Source organism: Cynoglossus semilaevis, chromosome 10 (assembly GCF_000523025.1).
Source record: "Cynoglossus semilaevis isolate Cse_v1.0 chromosome 10, Cse_v1.0, whole genome shotgun sequence".
In the NCBI taxonomy this organism is placed as follows: domain Eukaryota; kingdom Metazoa; phylum Chordata; class Actinopteri; order Pleuronectiformes; family Cynoglossidae; genus Cynoglossus; species Cynoglossus semilaevis.
In genome coordinates, this window is record NC_024316.1 from 8,706,080 (window position 1) to 8,732,239 (window position 26,160).

The window sequence follows — 26,160 nt, forward strand, 5'->3', positions numbered from 1 at the left end:
ATTATAATAAAGTTCTCATAAATGTTGGAATCAGGCATTTTATATTCTTATTATATAAAAACACAGACTGTATTGACCTCAACCCTTTTTGCTTCAAACCAAACACCAAGAGTTCATTCACTTTACTGAAAATCTGCTAAATTGTTAATGTCTGTCTTCATCAAGATCAAGGAACAGCTGACATGCTTTTCTCAGGTCTTTGGGTACATCATCACCATTATTTCCACCTGTCTTGGATGGCTTATCTTAATACAATTATGACACTGAAGGAAGAAGATAAAACTCCGGTAGCAATAAACAGACATTTCCTCAGTTCGAGGTCCTCAATCTTGGCATCGTCTTTTGGCTTAATTTACTCTTTTAAAGAAACACTGCACAGTTGTTAATCCTTGGTTAAGCAAATAACAATTTCATGATGCAGGGCAAATAAATCTATAATTCCTTAGGGTAATGACTTTTTCAGACAGAGATGGAGTTCTAGATATAGTCTGACTGCTGATTCCTTTGAGATGACATCATGAATCCAGCCAGCCCTGTACCTAAATTAGGACTGACACAACATTGCAGTGTCACCTGGTGTCACCACATGAGTATGCAAGTGTTAGAAGCATCGTCACTAAAAGCAAAAGTGAATTTGGTGATGTGGGAACTACAGTAACTGTTTTTTTCTCAAAGTTCATAGTTCTAGCAAACCACAAGGTACATAAGGTACATGTTAATAATAATCATCTAAAACAGCCTGTTGCCAGGGTTGTTGTAGTTCGTTTTTATTTCATCACAAAATGCTACAATTTTTCTTCCCATCTGTCTACCCATCTGTCGCTGAATTTCCTGCGTCTGCCAATGCCTTGTACCAACCTCACAACAATGTTGTGAACCAAAGAATATATGTATATATATATGCATTTTCTAATCCTTTTTAAGTGATGATATGTTGATATGTCCATACGGAGTGTCAAGTATTTATATCAAAAAAACAACTATCTAACAAAATTATTCCATGTGCACAACCTAGCTCCATCCGTAAGAAGGCAGAATGCTGCGGGGAATCCGTCAATGTGATGTCACAGCCGGCAGAGAGGCGGGTCGAGAGCAGGAGGAGCACCAGCAGGAGCCCCGGACGATCTACTACCGCCCTCGTCCTACTCCTTCACAGCGTGTGTGCAAAATGAAACATGGATGAGGAGCTCGCCGAAAGTTGGGAAGAAGCTGCTGACAGTGGGGTAATAACTCATTTATGATATGAATGAATTTAAATTGTTTTAAATTTAATACGCTTTGATGTCATATTTAACGTTAAACGATTATTTTAAAAAGTTTTCGTTAACATTTTTTTCCGCGTGAACAACTGCTGTGGGCCAACAATGTGGCTAATGCTAATTGCTAGCGTTAAGAAACTTGTAGAGCCAACCCCTAGCGGCTAATGAACAGTTTGGTGTAAAGTGAATTAGCAAACGTCGTGTTTTAAATAAAATAATTTACGAAGGTGTATATCGATTAGTAAATTATTACAAAACATACGAACTGAAACCACTGCTCCAGCTAATTTCAATGCTAAGGTTGACGTTAACCAATGCTAAGCTAATTGCTACATGGCAAATATTGTTAAAATAATAATAACAATTTATTTACGAACTTGTTTTCGTGTTTTGTTTTAATATTTCAACTATGTTAGATACATTTTACTCAGATACTCACTAAAATGGCATATCAATAAAAGCTGTAACTTTGAACACTTCATTCTTACAAGACAGATTAGCATCTTATTACGAACGAAGTCTCAGTGCCTTAATCAGTTCCAAAAACTGACTTAACTTTTTCAGAATTAACTGACTTACATCTTCCAGACATTTTTTAAAATTTATTATACGGGATCCGGGTGTTATTTATTCACTCAGTTGTTGGGTAATTAGTAGTAAAAGTGCGTGTCAAATTAACTTAGAGTTATGTTAGGGTACGCGGTAAAATTACTGGTTGACACTATTTGACCTATTTCACAATCTTCGAATTGAGCGTTAAAATTGACAAATTTTTCGGAATTGGGTTTCCACATCAATGAAGCACGGTGTCAGACCATCTGTAGCTCCTGACGTAAAGGACGTGGCCCAGGGGGTTACGTTCACTCTGACGTCACCGGGACAGACGACTACAAAATTTTTACCACCATTTTTCAGCGTCTAATGCTGTTAAAATCAATTAATTTTGAAATCGTGTTAAAAGCGCTGAATTTAACATCTGCCCACCAGTGTTGGCTTTCTGCACTCAGTCCCTGTTATGACTTGGCAGCTCCTGTACATGTATAAATAGCATGTAACTGAACCTGCCTTTGCACCCACCCTTTTGCTTGCTCAATGCCTGCCCTGCTTTCATTCCCATTCATCACTGACATGAGCAAAGTTGTATGTTTACATGATGACATGTGTGCCTTTCTTCTTCCCCTTCACAGGACATGGAAAAGCGGTTAGAAGAAAAGCTAAAACTCTGCCACAGAGAAAAGTAAGTCTTGAAATAAGGCTTTTGCACTAACAAAACTACTTTTTGGATTTAAAGTAGTACAATATTCCTTGAATTTAAGTGGAAAACCAAAAAAAACAAAAAAAAAACACTGGAAAATATTTAGTATTAAGTTGTTCAACTAATTGCATTTTTTTCCATCTAGGGAATCCAGCAACAATTCATCACATTCTCCTCTAAGGACAGCCATGGTAATCCAGGACGATTCTCTCCCAGCAGCACCTCCACCACAGATACGCATTTTGAAACGCCCCACAAGTAACGGGTCACTAGGATCACCTATGAATCAGACAAGGCCAACGCCACAGGTCAAGTCTCTGGCTCAGCGTGAGGCAGAATATGCTGAGGCTAGGAAAAGAATACTGGGTAGTGCCTGCCCAGAAGAGACGTCTCAGGAAAAGCCCAGTGTGGACAGGTAATTATTATTTTTACACGGGATCTGGTTGGAGGTTTTATTTATGGTCTAAAACCTGGTTTATACCTTTTACGTTGAACCAGAAGTGGTGGTGTTTATGCCAGAAATAACATCATCTAGTTTGCTTGCCTGACACAAGGGTGCTAAAAGTGGATACATTACTTAGTTGCCCTATCTGAAATGTTTTAACAGTGTGTGCTAATTTACCGAGTGATTTAAAGTTACACGGAAAGAATCACAATTATGTATGAACACAGAGTCAAATGTCACTATAATGTTTATGAACCAAACCAATAATGATACATTTAAAAAAGAGTTTTCCAAAAATGAATTTTCATAGTTTTTATAAAACAAAGCACTACAAAGACAAACGAAACACCCTGTCTGGGAGCAGTTGCTCAAAGGCGCTGGCAAACAAAACAAAATGTCTGATCATTAATTTTTCTGTCTTCTCGCCGACAGGCCAGGACGCAATAACGTTTCAGTGCCCTCGGAGGACACTCGATCATCCAATCATACTGTTCGACAGCCTGCCGGTCCAGATGGGAGCCACAGCTTCAGACAGCACAGATAAGTGGACCTTAGGGCCACTAAGTTGCGGAGAAGAGGACACATGCACTGTATTCTTAAATTTCCATCAGTTCCATTCTGTGAGAAGAACAGTGGGATTTATCACTGCTGCTCATCTCTGTCCACCAGCGGTTGCTTGGAACTGAAAGTCACCAAGGAACTCCAGGATGGAAGTCTGATGTGCTTCTTACCCCTCCTCAGTGTAGTCTCTTTGACACTGTGATTACTTTTATGGACATTTTCTGGATTCACTGTGATGATCCCTTTAAGACATGTCCATCACCTTTGCCTCTCTCCTCCACTAGTATCCAGAAGCTTCATCTAAGCATGCTCCAAAGATGGAAACAATGACTTTTTAAAAGGATAGCAGAGAAAGGAGGGAAATGGGGGTGAAGGTGATGGGCCAAAGTGAAAGATGAGCTGGTACTTGTGCAGCAGCAATAATACTACACATCAATTTTCACTTTTGCCACATTTTTAACTTTTCAGACTTTGGTTTGCTGGGTTTTTATCTTGTGGGGATGCTCTGATATCAAAAACATACTGTAGAAGTCCATTACCTGTTTATGGCAACAGTATTTTATATTAAAGGTTTTTAGTAGACCCAACATTTGATATAAAAATGGTACTTGATGAAAAACTGAGCTGGTGGCAGTATCAGCTCACCCCTCAAATGTGTTAATTGCCATGTTTTTAAAACAAGGGGAAAGGGTCGAATTGAATTTCAGACAAGTTTTGTTTACAGCTTCCTCTTATTCTCACAGTCATTGCAACCCTAAAATGAAAACATGGACTTAGGTGCATTTTCTAAGTAGCTTTTCTGCCTTTTTTGTATGAGATGGCAACAATGTAAGCAGTATTTTGAGTCATAAAATACCAATTGCCCTTTTTAACATCCACTTAGAAACATATCAGGTAAAAAGGATTACATTTGTTAAGGTATTGTCAAAAAGAGGTTCAGATGGAGGAATGAATTAACTGCTGTACTTCACATGCAGCTCAGCAGCATCTCGGCCTGGTCAGTGCCGTCATGCTCATCCGATCCTTCACTGATGTACAGTACAGTACGTTGGAACTCAGGTGCAAGTGAATGAGACTGGATGAATGAAATGTACGTAAGATTGTATTTTTCCAGCAGGTTTGAGTGTTGGTGTCAGTAAACTCAAGTTGGCACTTTGTTGGAACAGGAGTGTTAAATGAATAGGATCTATGTTCACATCCTGACATGAATGAGCGTTTTTCTTGTCTTAAATGTTGACATTGTGAGAGTGTAACATAACTCTCTTGTTGTTGTAGCTGATGGTGTTCACTCGGCTGCATGGAAACCAGAAAGGTAGCTTGTTTTTCCACATTTGTTTTAAGGATTCAAGATATTTTAAAGCCATATTCAGTGGTGCACATCACCAGTAAAGAAATACTTCTATCAATGTTTGAATTCAGCCTGTGCCTCCTGCATTACGTCTTCACTTTGCAATTGCAGTAAGTTACGAGGTTAAATTGACAAAACTGGTAGACTGATGTCACATCAGGAAATCCAGCAGGGCAACAAGGGGTAAATCTGAACTCGGAGAAAGAAAACAAACTGCCTGTAAATACTGATTACTGAATAAAATGATTTGCCAAAAAGTTTGTGTTTACCTTTTCCTCAATCTTTTAGTTTAATGATTTGGAGAATTAAGTATTGGTTAGAAATCTAATGGGTAGTAACAATAATAAGCAGAGGAAATTCAAAGTGTTAATTAGGCACTAAAACAACAGGCTGTAGAAGTCTCTTAAATCAGAGGCATCATCATGATCATGTCCAATTGTTGACTATCATCTATGGATGAATTTAAGCTGTTTGACCAGGAACCTTCACAGTCACCACTCAGTGGGCAAATTCTAACGAGGTCACTTTTTGTCAATGTGACATTTCATATCTCCCTCAACCATGACGACAAATAAAAAGAAACCCAGATAAATCTGTACTCACCATAGCTTAAATAAAATAAACTTTATTTTTTATAGGTAAATACTACTTTAAATATTTGGTCATGTTGACAGACGAATGTCCAATAAAAAGAAGCTATTCGATGCTAGGACAAGTGGATAACTGTGTGTTCTGTTGGATATAGTGTTTGACCAAGGGGTGGCCATGATGGAGAGTCAGAAACAAGGGTGTCCAGGAGTTTGTATTTTTTCTTTGAAGGACGTCTCCCACGTAGAAACCGAAGACAGTTAAGCATTCCTAAATCGATCAACACCTGGGTAAAAAAAATAAATAAAACATTGCTGTTAAGGATGGAGTTTAGTTGAACTCAGAGATCACACAGAGTGTATTTGAGTGTCAATTAAGAAAAAAAAAGTCTACAGAGACTTTGACACATCCTGCTCACCTCTATGACAAAACAAGCGAGGAAGTTCAGAGCAGCAACACCGACAAGCAGCATTTTGTAGTTCATGTCGGTGATATTGTACAACTTAAGTGTCGGACCAACAAGTGGACCAGGATACAACACCAGCCAGGTCACCACACCGAGCAGGATGATCACCAGACCGAAGAAAATGACTGGGAACAAAAAAGAGAAAATTAACTTTAGTGCTTAAGAGCCCTACATCTAGATAACTTTAATTATCCAAAGTCATTCTTAAGCATTTTCATTCATCCCAGAATGTAACATGTCTATATGACTATAATTACATACCTTTATCATTATCACACCTTAGAAGATAATATCACTCTTTTCTTCAACACTACCTTTTTGTTCTTACTAGAAAAGGTCCAGCAGTTACTGTTTACTTTTATACATTTTTTGGATTGCATACTGCTACTGGAATTTTATTTTCCCAGAAGGAATCTCCCAAATGTATCAATAAAGTTCATCTAATATAATCTAATATTTTAATATAATACCAGTTAAAACTTTTATTAACATACTTTTAAACTTGGTGATAACACCTTTATAATAATATATTATATACTGTATATGTATATGATATTTTTGGCAGAGATAATAAAATTAAGCAAATGAATTATTTCAAGTACGTAAACAAACCTGGATAAAGTGCAATAATAAACTTGGCTCACTAATGAAGTTCTATCACATATATTCTATTCTTTCACTAATAAACAGTACAATGTTGACTCACTGTTGTAGAACATAGGTTTTTTGTGAGGGTAACCCTTGGTGACCACCACGGCCAAGATGATGTACTGAAAAGCTGACAAGCTAAACACACTGGTGTTCTCCATGTTGGGCAAATTTTCCGCACCAAAAACTGTTGCATTCAGTGGAATGAACCTGAAATTCAAATTCGGAGCATATTAGGATGCATCAATAGTACATTTTTCAAACAGCAGGTGAATTAAAAAAAACATAATTCTTTGTAACATTTTAATTTTAAAATTAGTTTCTGCCTGCTGACCATTCCTTTGAGGAGGTGATATAAAGCGCAGACAGCTGGGCCAGGACGATCAAGCAGGTGTGGATGAAGAGGCCGCCCAAGACAGGCAGGGCCAGCAGGCTGGCTGGGGGTCTCTTTGTGTGCAGTTTGTCATTGGGGCCTCCTCGTCCCATAACGACAGCCAGGAATGTCACCAGGAAAATGTCAATGAACAGGAACTGCAGGTCACCCAAGGTTGTCTGTAACTGGACAAATATATCCACAAAACACAGAGGTCACTGTTGTGAGATCTTTGAGCAACAAAATAAAAGCAAGTCAACTGGACCTATTATTCAACAGTCTTTTGGTCTCTGGAACAAGAGTAGAAATCGTTCTCATCGACAGCCTTTCACAGACGCAATCTTGACTTTCATTGGGTCAGGATGTTTGCGTGTGGAAATATTAAACAGCACAGAATGAACCCAGTAGGTGGCAGCAATGCAACATAATAAAGATATTTTAATCTATATTTTATTGTTATTGGCCAGTAAGGCATGAATTAATTAACCACAAAAAATAATTAACTAAACAGACACAAACAACTGCTGGATTTATTTGTGAAAAGGATTTTAATTTAAGTTTGTCTTTCACTTTTATATGTCGCCTGGTGAGGCCCCCCTGCCCGCCCTGCCCCCGTGGTCTGGTGTTACTTACAGTGTACAAGATGTTGACAGAGCAAAACTGAATGAGGCTGTACATGGCCATGTACTTGAAAAGACTGAATGATGTGACCAGAGAACAACGGCCTTCTCTGAAAGACAAGAAGGAAAAACATATTGCTCACTCTTTGTGCATCAAAATATGAACTCCATTTTTTTTGCTGTACAGGACCTGGACATTTACGCTTTTATACTTCCTTCTCACCTGATGAGCAGTGGTACACAGCTGATGTTTTCAGTTCTGGAAGTGAAGGGTGAGGCAACAGAAGCCTCGGCTTCAGACAAGGAGACTCCAACATCAGCAGCTCTCAGCGCCCCGCAGTCATTGGCTCCATCTCCACACATACCCACTCGATAGCTGCAAAATATAAAAAGACGAGTTATTAATGCACATGTAGATGTACATCTGTGCAACTGTTGCAGTACTTTTAATTTGCCTTTTTTTCCCTGTCCTAACATGAAAAAAGACTAACTCCTCCAGGCAGCGTGGGAATGTTGTACGACAACATTCAATTGAAACAAGCTTTTAAAGTGAATCAGCAGCATGTGATGTCATTTGGCATTATAAGAATAAACCGGCATCAACTCACAACACCACCTGACACCACTACAAACATCCAATAAGATTTTTCTGATTCAATTTCACACAATCCAGGAGAATGACAGGATGATTTACAACAAACCACAAATTCAAGTGTTCAGCAGCAACACAACATGACATATGAACAGAGCTAAATAAAAGTAAAATCTCACTTTTAAGTTAACTTTTTAGATTTTCAATTATATATTAACCCAGTTGCATTGTCTATTTGTTCACTCACTTAAGTTTCTGCAGCTCTGTTACCAGCTGCGTTTTTTGGTCCGGAGACATTCGTGCAAATACTGTGGCTCGCATTAAAACCTGAAATGACATGACACTGACATGAGTGTGACAATCTGAACCTAAACATAGACTTGTTTAATCTAAGCACTTATATATATATATATATACGTATACATATGTATATATGTATATATATATACGTATACATATGTATATATGTATACGTATATATATATATATATATATATATTATATATATATATATATAGTAAATGTAGAGAGCTGATTTATGCAACAATAAAAAAATGTACTCAAAGAGCTTATGTTACCTTTGGCAAATAGTTGGGAAAGTAATCACAGAGGGCAGCAAAGGATTTTCCATTCAGGGCAAAGTGATAGATGTGATCATGTTGGTGCTGATTCAGAAACAAAAGACAAAATAAAAATAACAGCCACAGAAATTCTCAAAAGCTCATATGCTGGCAGATATTGATGCTAAAGAAAATGAGTTTAGCAAAAACACATACTCCGTTACTGATCTGTGTGGAGATGAGCGGCGATGATGATGTTTCCTCTCCTGGTGTGAACTTTATGGTTGGCAAAGAATTGGCAGTGTGAGGAGTGGCTGTGACGAATATTACCTTCTCATCTGCCCCCACCATCCCGCAACTTTTTGCCACACTTACTGCGGTTAAAATGTTGTCACCTGTGTGAAGAAGAAGAAGTAAACAGTACACACCAGTGCTATGCTCACACAACGAGAACCAAATGTGGTGATTACTTTTCATAATTAAGAATAGTAAGTAGCCTACCACAGCTGATTCTGTGTCTGGTTCAGTTAACTGCAGTTTGTATCAATCACATATTATTAGAATTCAGTTGTAGTCTCTCTCTCTGGAGCACTAAAGCACTTGCTTGCATTTTAGAGGTTTATTTTTGGAGAGTTCTAACACTTTTACTTTGCTTTTAGCCAGTTTGATTCCACAGAAGCAGCATCTCTACAAATTCAAGTCCTTGTCTGTTCTCTTACCAGTGACCATGATGTTGCGCAGTTTTGCCAGCCTCAACGTGTCGATAACACCTGCGCTCTCCGGCTTCACCTGGTTCTTCATTATGAGAAAGCCCAGGAACTGCATGCCTCTCTCTACCTCCTCTCTGTGGGCAGGTACAAAACTTTATTGTGAAGATACTGTAAGATATTTTTAAATACTATTATTTAGCTAATAATCTCAAGGCCTTAGGAATCTAGGTTTGTCAATAAAAAGCAAAATAATGAGAGGATTCTTACCTTTTGATGTTCTTTAAGTCAGTGTTGATTTCCAGGGGTTTATAGGCAAGTGCAAGAACCCTAAGGCCTTCACTGGAGAACACGCGCAGTTTGCTGGAAAACTGTGCAGGAACTAAACAGACATTTCAGTTCAGTTTATGCAAAATAATTAATCAAGTAATTCAGAATGACTACTTTACTGTTTCCTGTTAAAATGCCAAGTTCCAAAAATGCCACAAAGTGCTTTTATAAAAATATTGAAGTCAATGTCGTGCCTTCAGCATTCTCACCTGTTTCCACTTGACAGAGACTGGCCACCATCTCAGGAGATCCTTTGATGAAAGCGAAGGCTGAGCCACCTCCAACAGACACAGTGACTACACTCATTCTCTGAAGGGCGGAAGAGAAGGGAAACCTCTGCACGATGGCCACTGGCTCGCTGGAGGACTGATGACATGACGGACAAAAAAAAGAACAAGATGTGCATGACTTAAGAACATAGTTATTGCATATAAAATCTATGGTTTGGTTTAAAGACATCTTCTGCTCTTGGTGAGATTTTGTTAATAATAATGACAGGTTTGTAATTAAAAATTCGGCTATACCTTATATAAATTATGAAATAATTAAAGACTTCTGATGAGATGTTCATACTATCGGACACCAAGTTCTGGCTTTTTGAACAGATAATGCCGTCAAGTCGACATTGTGTGTAATAGGCAGCTGCACAGTCTAAAAGAAGCCTGGTAAGCTCACTCGTTCTCGGAATGATGCCAAGGACACTTACACTTTGATCTTGGTACTGTTTAGTAGGAGGTCTCATCACAGCCAGAACTTTATGGCCTCCAAACTCCTTATCCAACTCTTTGCCATTTCCCTCTGGTTCCTCTTGGGTCTACAAAATTATATATAAATTACATAGTATATTATATTACACAATAATGTCAAAATGTCAAGTCATTTAAATCTCTGGGAAGAAGTCAAATGTTAGCAAATTTTGATTTGATGTTGCCATGGGATTTAAGGTCAATGCTGACAAAGATGGGAGTCAATATTTAATATGTTAATATGTTGATACATTTTTTATTGGGAAATCAAGTTTCCAGGAACAGGTTTGCGTAGTTATTCAGTTAAGCTAAATTGTCAGTTTGCTAGCAATACTGTGACAACAGAAATGACCTGAATAACTATTTACAATATTCTAATCATTCTAAACATTGATAACAAGTACATTTGGATTATTAGAATTAAATGTCTCTCTTTCTGCTATTAACATTCTGTGTAAGTTTACACTTAAAAACATTAATACACTATATTTTCCATAAAATGGCTCAAAACTGATTAATATCACTGTTTCTAAATGATTGCTTAATTATTGTTGTCATGGAAACAAAAAAGCAACATAATACTTAATACACTCATACCCAACCAGTGGCCTCGACCATCTTCAGCTCCAATGGATCTCCAATGGGATGACCTCGTAGTATAGTCACGGTATGACAACAGGCCAGACCTGAAAGCATCGGCCCTGGGTCCAAAAGCTTAGGCTCTGCGACCAGCTCAGAAAAACCATCAGGACCCCCCTCGATTACTCCCCACACATCCAGACCATCCTCTGTTAGCGTTCCTGTCTGGAAAAGACAAAGGAACTCTCACAAAGAGCAGTTTTTCTGAAGTGAAGACTATAAAAAGTAAATCCTTTAATACTGCACACCCTAAGTTAACATATTTGTCTTTACCTTGTCAAAGCAGAAAACTGTGACCTTGCCAGAGACATTTATACGTGGAGGACTGATGCAAAAAACACCCATTTTTTTCAGTCTTTGCTGGGAGTAGATGGTGGCAGTGGTGATGGCAGCAGGCAGGGCAGGTGGCACCACAATAGTCACAACATCCAGGCACCTGATCACTAACTTTGGCAAAGGCACCTGGCCACACATAAAAGTCCAAAAACACAAATATTACTTATGGGTTTTGGCCATTTAACTTTAATGTCAAGCATTCATTATTTACAGTACAGGCTATTTTGTTGTACTTACATTTGCTCTGTAGAGGGTGACTATATTGTAAATGGTGCCTATTATTGCTGAAATGACAAAAGAAGAGATGTTTGTTGGTTTAGAGGTCTGAGGAATGTACCAGTCCCAAGCTGGTTGGTGAATGGCAATACAAATACAATACAAAGTGTATTCATTTATTGATAAGCCATTATACTGAATTCAACATATAAAGAAAGTATCAGCTACTGAAGCTCTTACCAATAACACCTAAGATCAGTAGGAATTTGATAGCATCTTGGTAGAAGCGGAAGTTAACCGGCTGAGGATACATAATGGAGCTGACCAGGTTACCTTTGGCTGTGAAAAACCCTTGAAAAAAAACCAAACCAGCCAACAAAGTTATTTTAAAGACAGAACTGACTCAGGTTTCATCCGAGTTACTTCTAGGTGTTTCTGCTCACCAGTACTGGTCACCACAGCAACGGCACCAGCACCTTCTGGTCCTCCGCCTTTGGCCTGAATGAGCTGGGTCCCACAGAAGAGAGTGTGTCTGCGCTCAGTCTCAGAGTTGTATTTTCCCTCACCATCTGGCAGTGGAGTTTTCAGCACTGGGACACTTTCACCTGGACTCAGATGCAGGTTAATATAGCAGGTTAGCAAATCGTTCATCCATCTATGTTTATTTGTTTTATTGGAGTTAATGTGCTAATAGTTGGAGTTTGTTCAAAGGTGTTAGCATAGGGTGTTGCCCACACAAAGGACAGGATACAACCTCTTGCAGCCTTGAGACAATTTTGATGTGTAATGATCACCTGTAAGCATACTCTCATTGACCAGACACTCCCCTGACAGCAGAGCGGCATCACAGGGCAGCACCAGGCCATCCTGAGGTATAAGGATACAGTCACCAGGGACCAGGTCGACTGAGTTCACCCGTTCCTCAGCTTTTAAAAAAAAGAAGAATATATATATATAGTATAAGAGAAATTGTGACCTACTAACATTATGATTGGGAATTTAAAATTTAAATGAATGTTGAAAAATGTGGCACCTCTTCTTTAAGATGTGCTTAACATTGACAACTGTACTCAGTGAATAACAGGAACTATTTAATGGTAGGTTCGCTCTTAAAATTACTGACTAGAAGCAACACCAAATAAAAAGCTGACCTGAAAGCTCGTAGATGAGAGATGTCTATTATGACAAAAAAGTATACTTAGTATGTACAGACAGACACTGACCTCCTGAGCTTCTGCGTATTGTAACAGTCGTAAGTGACATGGCCATGTTGTGAAGAATGATGCTTTGCTGTTGGGTAAAAAAAAAAACAAGGTTGAACTCCTATTATGGATATGAATTCACAAAACAAAACAAAAGAAAAAAATGAAATATTTCAAAGCGAACTCACCTTGCGTGTCTCATAAAGAGAGATGGTAATGGAAAAAATGGATATGAGTAAAATACACATGGCGTAGAAGTAATAGTCATCACTTAGCCACAGTATAACACTGAAGAGTTGAAACACATAGAATGGATTGAGGACCTAAGACAGAGAATGAGAGCAGGGTAATTAATTAGGATTAAAGGAACACAAAAAATGAGGAACTATATGTATATATCTGAAAAAAACCTGAGACTTTAATGTTACCTCCTCAAACAGCAAGTTTAAGTAAGGCTTCACAGGCACATCAATAACGTTGGGCCCATAAATGCGTCTCCTACAAGAATTGGTGAGCTGTCGTTACTGAGAATTGCCTGGGGTCAAAGAGCTTGTTATTCCATTAGTTTGTCTTTTCCTACCTGAAGATCTGCTCCTGGAGACTGAGACCAGCCTGGAAGCCATATAAGTCTCTGGAAGTCCAGTCCTCATTGAGGACACTGAAGACAATAATGGCTTTGTTAAACTTGTCCTTAAAGAATAGCCATATCTGCAACACCTGTTTCAAGACTTCTAAAAATATGTGACATTTGTTTGGATTGTATATCATTGTCCTAAATGCTGGAATAAATGGGGGGGAGTTCCACAGGAGATTTTATTAAACCAATGGTTAGATAAATATGCTCAACTGTCAGTAATTTCCTGTATTTCTGGTCTTTCTGCTTCATTACCTCACACAACAAAAGGCTCCCTTCTTGTTCAACCAGATGTAACGGAGCCCTTCAAACAAATAGTAGCGCAGCAGAGTTTTCTGCAACAGAAATGAATGAACCATCAAACATTACTTTGGATCAGATTCTGCAAAGTGAATAATCAACAATTTTCCAGTAACTTACTTCCTTCTTGTATAAGTGAACTGTATCTCTCCATTCAGGAACCTCCAGGTCCTCGAGGATTTCTAAACTGAAAATAAATGAAAACATAAACCATCGTTTTAATCAACTATTTTGCGCTGAATGAAGTGTGATGATAATGCTTCTGAGCAAAAGACGTGATGCTAACCTGCCATCCTCCATCTCCTCTGTGAGAACTTCCACAACAGAGCTTTCACCATATTCAGTCTGATGATTTAAGACACAATGAACACCTCTGTAACTATTAAAGACTCGGCATCAACCAAACAAGGCAGAAAAAATTGAAAGCAGCTTTTGCTGTAAGAAATTTGCACGTATTTAAACAGGGTTTAGACAGAACAAACACATAAAAGGTTGTAATAACTAAAATGTTTGCAAATATCTGTATGCTTCAGCTGGGAAAAAATCTCTTTAGCTAACAGTTGTCAGCAGGTATTTGAGCTCTCATGTTGAAAAGCCAATCTCCACGCAGTGAGTACGTCATTGGGGGGAAACACCGAATTGTACAAAATGTCTTACTGTAGTTATGGCTAATTAACTGTCTGTATTGTAACTGACAATCATTAATCTGCACCGACTTTAAAACTGTATGTTTTCCATTATTGTTGTTGCTTGTTTATTTAGTTTAATATATAGTCAACAATGTTACCTTTTTAAAAAAAAAAAATTAACAACCTAATCACAGATCTCAGGGCAAAAAAAAAGAAGAAAAAAAAAACGAAACTAAAAGATGTTCTCTTTTAGTTTTACCACAGATAACAAAACAATCACAGTGAAAACAGACCACCAGTAGTGTAATACACCATAAGTCATGCTACTGATCCTCAAGTTTATTCTATTCTATTATTTTTATTTTTCATTTATTGTATTATATGTTGCATTGGACAGAATCATTGAAACAAAGCAACACTTTTTAAAGGTACATCACAGTGATTTCTATACAAAATTGTTTCTTAAAAAACACAGGACTGTCAGCTGTAAACCTAAATTGTGAACTGCACCCTAAGATGAAGCAAAAACGAAAAAGTAATATCTCACTTTTAGCAGCAGAACTTCTGCCAGAGCCAGGGGGCATGTGCAGCAACGGGCCAGGATACCAAGCCGTGGCCGCCAGTGAAATACAAGCAGGAGGAGACCAAAGGACAGCAGCGCAGCCAGGTGGCACAACCACACCCGCCAGCGCACCCACTTATACCCCTGGACATCCTGGTGATTTAGACAGAATTGAAGTCAGACATTTGTTATCTGTGACCCCAGGACCTAAGTAATGGTACTATTAAAGTCCAGATTGTCATACAGGCTTGTTGATTTATCTGGACACTGTAAGGCTGCCTGAAACATCGGTTCCCAAAGTGTGGGGTGGAGCACTTGCAGGGAGGCACAGCAAGGCAAATTGATTACAATTGTGATATTTTCCTTATTTGTGGGAGAAACCTATTTCTGGTGAAACTGCAGTGTTTTGAATAAAAAGCTCAGTGGATATGTAAAACAATATCTGTAAAATGTGTTGATATTGGGGGGGCTTGTCAATAGTCCTGTTAACAAAAGATTGGCGTTAGAGAACCAATTATCTGAAACAACACTGCTCTATATTTAACATTTACTGAGAAAACCTGTTCGCCTATTCATCTGTCAACTAACAACCATGTAAAGTCACTGCATTTCTCTGCAAAATGTCCTTGTTATGTTTAATATATAAGGCTAAAAAAATATAAATCCACTTACCATGTGGGAGACAGGACAGAGCAGTGGGTCTCGTGGACAAGGTGATTGGAGTCCACTGAGGGGCTCCACCACACTACCTGCAGAACAGAAAAGTGTCTTGTTTAAGAAACCTTATATATTTATATACACATACAGCAGCACTACAAACCTACACTATCAATATTGTGAATTTACTGTCTTGTGTTATCTCATTGTGAAAGCTTTTTTATTTATTTTTTTAATTTTGTGCTGAGCGTAAATTTGATTTCACTTATATACAACTTTAGTTAGCTTTAAGACGTGACTTTTCAAACTTCTTGCACCTGGAATTGTTGTAATATATTGATTAGCTATTCCTTGGGTAGCTTATAGACATTGTTGCTAGATGTCTTCTCACATTTGGGTTACTTATTTGCATACTTTTATAATAAAAAGTTAATTAACAAAATGTTTGCACAAAGATTCAAGTGCCTTTTTATTTATACTTCTGGTGTGAAAAATCTCTATTTTGTTTAATGCCATAACTGTAAGTACTTTAAGCAAACAGTTTTACACATACAATACTGTACCATTTTAAAGAGAGACACAACTGGAAACAAAATGCACTCGGAATGGGTCTAGAGATGATACCTCGACACATTTACCTATTATATCATCCCTGGTTTCTCCGCTTACACTTACAGCTCTTACAATTTGTAATTACAACGTTATAGGAATCTAAGCTGGGTAGCTTCAAACCCTCAATCAATTCAGTGTTATAAACTGTGAAAGACATTTTCAAAATAAACGTTTAACACCAATTTAAAGTCGAAAAAAGGAGAAGCGCGTACACAAAAGTTACCATTAAAAATATTCACGTCAGACCAAATGACTGGATGACTGGAAGTTACCATAAACTAAACTATGAGCCGTAAACACACCTTCAATACGTCTATTATCTTTATGGAGAGACAGTAAAATCAAAGTAAAAAAATATTAGTTTACCTAAACTCCCAGTAAAAGTTGACAAAATGAGACGCAAGTTACGTAGCTAAAAGATACAGAATCTGTAAAGTGACGATACATTAAATGCAGCAGCTCGGATTTAGACCAGACACTTCTCGCTTCCGCTTCCAAAAAAAAAAAAGAAGAGGAAATGTCGAAACGCAGGTACAATAATACTTCGTCGACATAAACACGGGAAAAACACCTTTCGATGAAAAAACAGTGAGCTTACTGTCACCGCGAATCCGTGAGTTTAGTCAAGGCACGAACGATCCGGAGAGACAGAGTGTTACAAGCGAAGAGAAGGTGGAGGTTCCACCGCTGCGACTCCACCTGCTCTTCAGTACAAGTAGTAGCTTTAAACTGGCTGCACCTGAACGCATTATATTTGCTGAACTGAAGCATCTGTAGCTAATTTAGGAAAATATTTAGATGAAGTAATCTTTTTTTCTTCTTTTTTTTTTGCAATTTAGGGGCAAAGGTTTACGTTTCTTTTTCAGCTATTGCTATATTTTGTATTATTTTATATAAAACATAGCTATCTGGACTAGGCATTAACTAATATTTTGGCTAACTGTAGGTATGGTAAATGCTTTTTACTATTTTATGGCATGCCTTCTAGCTAATGTCTTTACTGTTTACTATTTACATTTTAAGCTATTTCTGAAACAAAAACAAAACAAAAAAAAAAAACCAACGTTGGTCTGCCCATCCATATTTCTAGGATACAATTTAAAAAACTTCTCTTTTTAAATTTTTCATTTTTTCAGTTTAATTTAACAACTAATTTAGCTATATTTTTAGCTTACTTTTAGCTGGTTTATCTGACTATTTACTATCTTCGGTAGATCTAATTATCTAGAGGAACATTTTGCTTGTGTTTTTTTCCCCAAAGGCAATACTGGCTTACAAAAGGAAAGTAAAGTAAAGTAAAAGGAAAATAAACTATTTGTCGTTGTGACACACCACACCACTGCACACAACAAAATGTAACCTCTGCTTTTTAACCATTACCAAAGTGAGCAGGGGGCAGCTTAAGCGCCCGGGGAGCAATGTATTGGGACGGTGCCATGCTCAGGGGTAACTTGGCAGCTTAAAGTATCAAGTTTGCGATCACACCCAGTGTAAACACAGTTCATTCTCTCACTTTGTTTGAATTTACTTGTTTGGTTTGAGGCTCATCCATTACAGGAGTTGTTTGACTGGTCGGAAATTCTACTCCTTCTAGTTGCAATTCATTCACGTTCACCACTTTGAGTTGCAGACTGGTCTGGACTAAGTTAACTGGTGTCACAACTATCTCCACAGTTATTCTACAGCATTCTATTTGTACATGTATCCTCATAGTTTGAGTTCCACTTTTAAAATTGTTTATTTTCTACCTTGGTCCATTTGTGTTCTGTACCATGTGAATTTCTTTGAACTTTTACGTTGTAAGACGGTATCATAATTACACTACTACAACTACTACTGATAATAATAGTAATACAACTATAATCTTGTTTTCAGAAATATTTATTTGGGATTCTGTAATGACCTTACTGAAACTACAACTACTTTAAATGTCTAGATAGACAGTGTTAATACCCAATCAGCCCTTAAGTTACCAAGTCTAGTATCTTTATCATTATTTCTAGCTCATTATGACTTGTGATTAAAGGAATCTCATCACATGTCATTATGGATCATTTCTGTCTTGTGATTTCAGCTAACCACAATTAAGAATATCCCCTGTAAAAAACAGAAACACTGTTGTATCCTGTATTTTGCCATGTGTGATTAATGTTTGGTTACAATGGGTGTATTCTGTCATATGAGAACAATTATGAAGAATTATAGAGTAATTATGTCTCATCCAATGTGGAGTCAGACTCAGTTTCATTTAATGGTACATATAGATACAATGGCTTATACTACTGTTTGGGAACCAACACTTACATCATGTGTAGCAGTACTGTATTTGTCCTTGCTGAATATTAACACAAGTTTTAATTTATTTAGATAAAAACAAGATGACGTGTTAGACAGGCGACTTCTGACAACTTGACGGTCTGGCTATGCCTTTTTTAGCTGTATCGTTGTATCTCGTTGTTGTTAGACTGCTTTGTTAACAAAGTAAAACAAATAACAAAAGCTAAAAAGCTATTTCGAAGTAAGAGGAACTGCCATTTTCCTCATTCAACAACAACAGCTGGCCAGTCTGACAGACCGGGTGATAGACTGAAACCAGACTGACTGGTTTCATTACCAATGCTAATGTCACAAGTCGGTGCAGCTTCTTTTTTGCTAATGTCACAAGTCGGTGCAGCTTCGTCACTGCAGGTTCACGCAGTCTTACCACGCCTGTGCATTGTCTTGTCGCCTAGAGAAAAGCAGCTTCCGCGTCGTCTTTCCTCAGAATATTTTCTTGAGAAACAGAAAGCTGTCCATGTTTCACTTTGTCCTGATGTTTAGCTTCATTCCGACTGAAACTACACTCTGTACGGAAAGCGCGTGGTTCAAAATACCCCAGCCGCGTATGCATTAAGCCGACAATTTTGCTTTATTTTTTGTAGTCCTTAAAGATACCAAAACTCTCAACACCTCGACTAGATGTATTGAAAATACTTTAAAAAAACAATAGTTGAGCAACACGCATTATTATACAAATTATGTAAATTTCCTTAATTTAAATATATATATAAAAGTTAGCAAATTAAAGCTATTACAAGTAATGGAAATATAGGTAAAAGCCATCCAATTAATATTTAAAGCAAGTCAAGAAATAAATAAAGATGTACCACCAACAACCATAAACAGTTACAAAAACTTAACATGCTCACTGCAACTTCACTTCGTGAATAACATTCAAACATTAGACACAATATTTACAGTGTTTATGAGGAATAGCACCATTGCCTGTTTTGTCTAATGTACTGCACATGTGATGTTTCTTCTTCCAAATGATCATATCATACAAACTTACACGAACGTATGTCATACATTTCTACACCCATGGTGACAAAAACACATGCTGATCCTCTTCTATTTATTTTTAGTTTGAGGTATTTATGATTTGGGGATCTTGAAGAAGCTGACTTTTCTGATGTTCAAATTGCTTGGGTTTTCTCTCTTTTGTAAGTTGCCATCACCTTCTTAATCTCTGCAATCGCTTTTCCTAGGTTGAGTCTCTGTAAGGCAGGTGGTCACACATTGTATATATCTATTCATATACAATTATATATACATACAGTATATATACAGTATATATAACATATACAATTTTGCACTCTAAATTACTTTGTAAATGCAATTTCTGATTCACCACTCATATGACAGCAACTCACTACATTTGGGCTTAGAACATGACAAGTATTGCAACAGTAACACAATTGGATCAAATATTGGTGTAGGCAACATAATAGCATGTTAAACACCCATGATATTCCCGGTACTTACAGGTACAAGATCTTTTACAACATACATATGTGGCAGTGGGTAAATTTTAGTTGCTTTGCTTGTGTTTGTATCAATTTTATTCAGACATGCCAGTGTGTTGCCTCCACTGATGATCATGGAACATGATCCACAAATACGTGTGAAATATAGTCAGTGAGTCATTGTAGTCTGGCACAAAGGTCCAAATGACTGTAAATTAATAATTTTGACACAACATATTGAAGGCCAAGGTTTTGTTTTTAATCATTTACATTTAATGTAAAGTAAAGTATTACATGAAGTTTTGGAAGAGAAAAATGTAAAGATGCATTTTTTATTTAGTGTCTGCCCAGATTATCCATCCATCCATTCATACATATATACATATAAAATAAATATAATACATAACACATATAATACATATATTATAAACACTAAACAATTATCAGGGACAACTGTATCCAAAATCATCACATCAAAATGGTTGTGCAATACACCGTACAAGTGGGACTGGTGAATAGACCATTACCTTAAAACCTTTGTTCTTAAACACAAAAGGCAAGTCCACTTTAAAAAAAAAAAAGTTTATTAAACAAACCAAACCAAGACGAGTGCAGGAACGAAACAACTTGAAAAATAAAGCACTGTGTGGATCTGAGGGGTGCTGCTGTAGTTATTAAACAATTATTTGATAAAACAAATAAATTGTGCCAATTCTGATATGTTCATATAGGTTCATATTCTCAAAACAGGCGGAGAAACCTGACGCAGACAACTTAGCTTACCGTTTTTAGGTTAGATGCCAAAATCGATTCTCACTTTGTCTAAAACAGTGGTTCTCAAACTGTGGTAAACCAGTGGTACGCGAGTGCTCTCTAGTGGTACGCGGATTTGTAGTAGTGGTATTTTGACATTTACAATTTTAATTGAATAAATCTGAATTTACATTTTCAATTGAATAATCCATGCACAATTAATACAACATTTAGAAAAAATGTGTAGCATAAACATATCTCCTGTGTGGTGGAAGATAAAAGCTAAGGCCTACGCTGCTATATTCTAATGTTGGTCATCATGGTGGTACTCAGAGAGATCAGTGTTTTCTCAGGTGGTACAAAGTATAAGTTGAGAACCACTGGTCTCAAATATCACAAATACAACTTTCGCAGATGTCGTTTTCAATGAAGACTTAAGATGAAAATTACAAAATTACAGAATTAATTTTATGTACACAAACTAGTTTTATGTTTTGTTTTTTTAAAAGCAACTTGAAGGAACATTCTTTCCATTTTTATATATACAGTCTATGGTACCCAGCATAGAAAAAAAAAACAACAACTGTAAGTACACGTTACCTTTTTTTTCTAATCTACCTATAAACCCTTGTTTGGTCAAATGAACCACATGAGATGACAAAAACGTACATGTTTAACAAAGACTGCAGCGTTGAGGTTAGTTAAACATACAGTGGTGTTGTTTTGAATGTGACTCATGTAACATCACAAAAAACTGAATAAATCATTTACACCAGAGGCTTCATGTAAAGTGTTAATGTGGGGGATGTGGCCCTCTGCTGGGGTTCTGTCTTATTCCATATCTAAGACCCATAAAAACCCAGGGTAGAGGTAAGTGGGAAGGTTGGTTTGAAAATTTTAAAGAATGTAGAAGTTTTCAAACCTTTGGTTTACCATAATTTCTGTCATACTTTTACAAACTTTTACATTTGTTTTCTCAGTTTCTGAAATAATCTGATCATTTAGTACTCAAACTGAAAACGGCTCTGATGACAGGTGGCTCTCTTTTCTGTCAAGTTACAGGCTGTTGCCTCTTTAGTAGGAGATAGTTATGACGGAGGGTTCGAAGCTCTGTCAGTCTTCCTAACAGACGCCCGAACCTCTGAGGTCCCCCTCGTGCAGCTGCAGCCTGGGCCCCACTAACTGTAGAGAGCAGGTCCAGGATCAGCTCCTGCATTTTCTCAACACAGCTGGCCACCTGAAGGGACGCTCGGTCTGCGGAGAAGAAGAAGAAGAGAAATGACACAACGATAGAAATTTTAGTTTTATTCCTGAGTGCAGCTCCAGTTGTTGATGTCCTGACCTGAGCAGAGCAGAGCTGTAGCAGTGAGCAGACTGTATTCAGCCTCCGACACCCGCAGCGTCTTCATGCTGTGGAAGAAGTTGAGTACTGGACCAAAGAGATCCTCGCTGCTTCCTGTTAACACGTGGAGACATCCTTACAATCAGTGTGAACTTCTATTATCAAGGATTAAGGATTAATTCATTTGATTTGTTCATTGATTGTTTTGTCTCTCTTACCAGGGTAAGAAATGTGTTTGTCGTTGGTAGATTTTATTGCAACTTTACAATTATTATAGCGTATCTTTTTTTTTTCAAAGCCAAAGACTTTGTAGAATGTTTAACCAGGCTGTTGCAATTTCTAACCCCATTTAGTTTGTTTTAGTTTGCCAGCTTTCTAATCATTTTTGACTCATCAAATACCTTTTGTGAAATGTTCTTCTCCAATGTCTTTAGAACCTAAGGTTATTTATGGGATCACGGTTCATCATAGTGTTGCAAATATTTACCTAAATGACTAAGTGAAACTTCATAGACCAAGGTCTCAGTGTGTTGTTTCATTTACCAGGACTGGGGCTGGGTGGGTTACTGCAGAACTGTTGGGCTAAGAGCAGAAACATGACCTCCAGTGACGAGACGGACAGAAGAGAAATTTGGTCGGAGAAATCCAGGAGGTCAAACCCTGAGACAGAAACAAGTCACAGATCGCAGCCTTTTAATAACAATGGTACTGGAAACAAATATTATATTACATACACACACACACACACACACACACACATATACACATACAGTATATGTATATGTATATGTATATGTATATGTATATGTATATGTATATGTATATGTATATGTATATGTATATAAATATGTATATGTATATGTATATATATATGTATATGTATACATATATATATGTATATATACACACACATATGTATGTATACATACACGTAAGATACTGTTTTTCTGTGTCTATATTGTTGATTTGAAGTGACATTGAGGTCGTTGTACCTGGTACTGTTCTGGCAAAGTGAAGCAGTCTGTCCATTTGAGGTGAGACAACATCAGCGAGTCCATCCACTTCCTCTGTATACGGCCACTCAAACAACTGGTCCAACAGACAGAGGTCGTCAGGAAGATTTTAAAAAATATATATACTTAATAAAAAACAACTTGTGTGGTTTTCTAAAGGACTTTTCACCCTGCTGTGGCTGCTGATCTGGGCTCTGTAGAGTCGGTGGGCCTCCACCATCCTGTCCACCGTGTACTTCTGCTCTGGAGTTAGACTCACAGACGAGGCCTGAGAAAAACAGAGCCACAACCACATCAAACCAACAACACGAATCTCAAATATAGAGGAAACTATGGATAATATAACTAAGACACCGTTATGAGTAAGAAATTACAATAATAATAATATTTCTTTATTAAACTGATTTTAAATTTTGCTCTATTTCGTTGTTTTGGCAACCACAGCAGATAAATGAAAGGAAATTATTCATGATTTTCTCCTTGACCGTTTAGAAGACCGTTGACAGTCCATCATTATCATTTCCACCTTGTCTCTCTAACTTTACCTCCTTAGATAAGTATTTGTTTGTCTAAGTAGTTTGATTCAATTTTACTGTCAGTGTCTGGAATGAACACAATTCCACTTTTCCAGAACCCAGACATTCCTGCAGTACCTGTCCTTGGATTCTGCTGGTGGAGCTGACTCTCCTGCTGTCACCGTTCTCCTCCTCATCCTGATGTGCTCTGCCTCGACCTCCTTTTCTCAGTCGCTTAGACTGACACTGCACCTCGGTCAGAAGACCTGCGGAGGAATCAAAAACAATTGAAGACCTTAACAGCTACAAGGAAAAAAGATTATATATATAAATGTATGTATATTTTTTATATATACAAATATATATATATATGTGTATATAAATATATATATATATATTGTAGATATTCTTACACTCGGCCAACATTCCCACAGCTCTGCACTTCCTCAGCCGACAGTCTTGGCACTTCCTCCTCATGTACATGTCCATCTCACAGGCTCCACCACTCTTACAGTGATACACAGCCTTTTTAGTCACGCTACGTCTGAAGAAACCTGCAGAGACAGAGAGACAAAAGAACGTTTAGACTGAAAGACAATTTATTCCAAAAAGAGAAAAAAACCTTCAGATGGATGTGTGTACCTTTACATCCTTCACAAGTAAGAGCATTGTAGTGATACCCAGATGCTTTATCCCCACACACCACACACAGCTCGTCCTGACCTCTGCCCTTGCCTCCTGACCCTACCCGTGACCTCCGCCCCAGAGGCAGTCCAGTCACACCGAGCCCCTGAACCAGACCTCCACAGTAGGCATCGGGGCTGGGATCGCAGGCAGCCTCCAGGCAGTGAGAGCTGTAGTGATACGAGGGTTGGCAGAGTTGAGAGAAGGAAGAGGAGGAGGAGGAGGAGGAAGAGGAAGAGGAGGGTGAAGAGGTGGTGGAAGATGGAGAGCCGTACAGGGAGAAGGGCAGGGGGGCTGAACTGTACTGTTGTTGGCTGTAAGGAAGCAGCTGGAGGTCAGGGTCCTGCAGAGGGTAGCCCAGCGGGTCAGCCAGCATGTCTGAGAAGAAAGAGAAAGGAGATTCAGAAGTGGGTGATGAAATACTCACACCTCTGCAGGGAGACTCCAACTTTTTTATCTCAATCCTCTCAAAGGTTCCATGTACTTCTGGGTAAGATTCGTGATTCTATGTTCCTCCTGTTACTACTTTACATCAGTTGTTTATTGATTACTATGTGAAATAGAAGTGAAATAGAAATTCTGAAGAAACATCTTCATCAAAACCACAATAAACAGAAGCCATTATCACTGGCATTGTTTAATCAAACATCAGTGTCACTGTTAATAAATAAATCAAGTCATTTCATGTTCACATACACCTGTGAACTTGGAGCTGACGCCACATTTAAAAACCACCCGTTAAGTTAGAAAAAAAACACGTTTTCTCTGGAACATCTATGAACCAATTCTAGATCTGAAGTCGTCTTATTCAAGGGTTCTCCCACAGTTTTCATAACCAGGAAGTGAATTATTCATAAAGCACTTTTCCAGTCTGCTCCTCTGTACTCCTCCTCATCTCATCTCATGTCTCACCGTTAGCTACAGCTCTCATTCAGGCTAAGCATGGTCACTAGGAACAACAAGGTTGTAGTGACTTCTCCAAGGGCCCAACGGCATGTAAACTAACAGTCTGCTCCCTACTTACTGGACAACTGAACCATGCACTTTGTTTTTGCAAAGCTTTTATTACTATGAAAAAAGACTGAGCATGTTTGGATAAACACAGTGGGTTCTTAAGTTATGGCGCGTGTGTTGCTAGTGGTTCTAGGGCACCCCTCAGTGGTATGCAGAGGATTCTGATTTCTTACTTGAATTTAAATGAAAGGGTGAAGGAGTAAATGTCTCTTCTCGTCCTACTGGTCTCGGCTGAACAGTGCAGGCCTGTGTGGATGTATTTTAAGTGTTGGTCCAAATGGAGATTCTTGGAAAGACAAATATTCTGGTGGTTGGACATGGTGTACAGAGCTTGAGAACCACTGTCCTAGTCAACATCTCCAGCAGCAGTACGTGTGCTGTTGCACTACAGAGGTCGTCTAAAGAATGTGTTCTGGCTGATTGATTGGACTGACTTCACTGCCTGATTACTCTTAGGGGATGCAATAGAAAGCTGAGAATGGACGGAGGTCTTGTGAACATGTCTGTGCTGCCGAAACAGGATGCAGCTGAGAGCTCCCAGTGCCATTTATGATTTTTTTCTCTCTCTTGGCATTTCATTCACGGAGTCCGTGATGGTGGTTCAGTGCCGTGACGCCATTAAAACACTGAGGCGTGTCTCTGCCGAGAAAACGTGACCACGGGCAAGTCTTTAATGTACAGCTGGTCCAGACCGCAGGGACTGCTGGGAGATCTGTTTGGTGTAAAAGAAGAGTCCAGCCGAGTGCTGCACATCACAGGACTCATTCCA

At 38.1% G+C, this 26,160-nt stretch overlaps 3 protein-coding genes across 7 annotated transcripts in view; 1 reads left to right on the forward strand and 2 right to left on the reverse strand.

Moving 5' to 3' along the window:
- Nucleotides 1–1,043: 1,043 nt before the first annotated feature.
- On the forward strand, nucleotides 1,044–5,125 carry szrd1 (SUZ RNA binding domain containing 1). Its single transcript, XM_008318612.3, has 4 exons — nucleotides 1,044–1,223; nucleotides 2,447–2,496; nucleotides 2,660–2,929; nucleotides 3,392–5,125. The coding sequence occupies exons 1-4, from the start codon at nucleotides 1,176–1,178 to the stop codon at nucleotides 3,501–3,503; spliced, it is 480 nt and encodes a 159-aa protein (XP_008316834.1). The 5' UTR covers nucleotides 1,044–1,175; the 3' UTR covers nucleotides 3,504–5,125.
- Nucleotides 5,126–5,477: 352 nt separating this feature from the next.
- atp13a2 (ATPase cation transporting 13A2) lies at nucleotides 5,478–19,147 on the reverse strand. 4 transcript variants are annotated; one of them, XM_008318611.3, is made up of 30 exons: nucleotides 18,990–19,147; nucleotides 15,689–15,765; nucleotides 15,002–15,169; nucleotides 14,112–14,170; nucleotides 13,946–14,012; nucleotides 13,781–13,860; nucleotides 13,472–13,549; nucleotides 13,320–13,389; nucleotides 13,080–13,214; nucleotides 12,913–12,979; nucleotides 12,484–12,615; nucleotides 12,133–12,294; nucleotides 11,930–12,040; nucleotides 11,711–11,757; nucleotides 11,411–11,599; nucleotides 11,096–11,302; nucleotides 10,459–10,566; nucleotides 9,962–10,118; nucleotides 9,693–9,804; nucleotides 9,435–9,559; nucleotides 9,091–9,110; nucleotides 8,932–8,991; nucleotides 8,734–8,820; nucleotides 8,403–8,482; nucleotides 7,787–7,939; nucleotides 7,577–7,673; nucleotides 6,905–7,128; nucleotides 6,629–6,780; nucleotides 5,875–6,047; nucleotides 5,478–5,742 (listed from the first exon to the last, which is right to left on the reverse strand). In XM_008318611.3, the coding sequence occupies exons 1-30, from the start codon at nucleotides 19,000–19,002 to the stop codon at nucleotides 5,575–5,577; spliced, it is 3,378 nt and encodes a 1,125-aa protein (XP_008316833.1). In that variant the 5' UTR covers nucleotides 19,003–19,147; the 3' UTR covers nucleotides 5,478–5,574. The 4 variants fall into 4 exon arrangements, with proteins under 4 accessions (XP_008316833.1, XP_008316831.1, XP_008316832.1 ...); XM_008318609.3 differs by having other exon boundaries at nucleotides 8,932–9,110; XM_008318610.3 differs by lacking the exon at nucleotides 18,990–19,147 and adding an exon at nucleotides 16,884–16,982 and having other exon boundaries at nucleotides 8,932–9,110.
- Nucleotides 19,148–21,083: 1,936 nt separating this feature from the next.
- nr1h5 (nuclear receptor subfamily 1, group H, member 5) overlaps nucleotides 21,084–26,160 on the reverse strand; it is a 7,184-nt gene continuing 2,107 nt past the window's right edge. The window contains exons 2-10 of one of the 2 annotated variants that reach the window (XM_025059082.1): nucleotides 24,653–24,755; nucleotides 24,336–24,547; nucleotides 24,107–24,247; nucleotides 23,832–23,959; nucleotides 23,348–23,446; nucleotides 23,158–23,254; nucleotides 22,709–22,825; nucleotides 22,166–22,279; nucleotides 21,084–22,077 (exon numbers count right to left, since the gene is read on the reverse strand). In XM_025059082.1, the coding sequence (XP_024914850.1) occupies nucleotides 21,875–22,077; nucleotides 22,166–22,279; nucleotides 22,709–22,825; nucleotides 23,158–23,254; nucleotides 23,348–23,446; nucleotides 23,832–23,959; nucleotides 24,107–24,247; nucleotides 24,336–24,547; nucleotides 24,653–24,755 (1,214 nt within the window). In that variant the 3' untranslated portion in view covers nucleotides 21,084–21,874. Of the gene's footprint in view, nucleotides 22,078–22,165; nucleotides 22,280–22,708; nucleotides 22,826–23,157; nucleotides 23,255–23,347; nucleotides 23,447–23,831; nucleotides 23,960–24,106; nucleotides 24,248–24,335; nucleotides 24,756–26,160 lie in introns of both variants that reach the window. The other variant, XM_008318608.2, reaches the window with a different exon arrangement.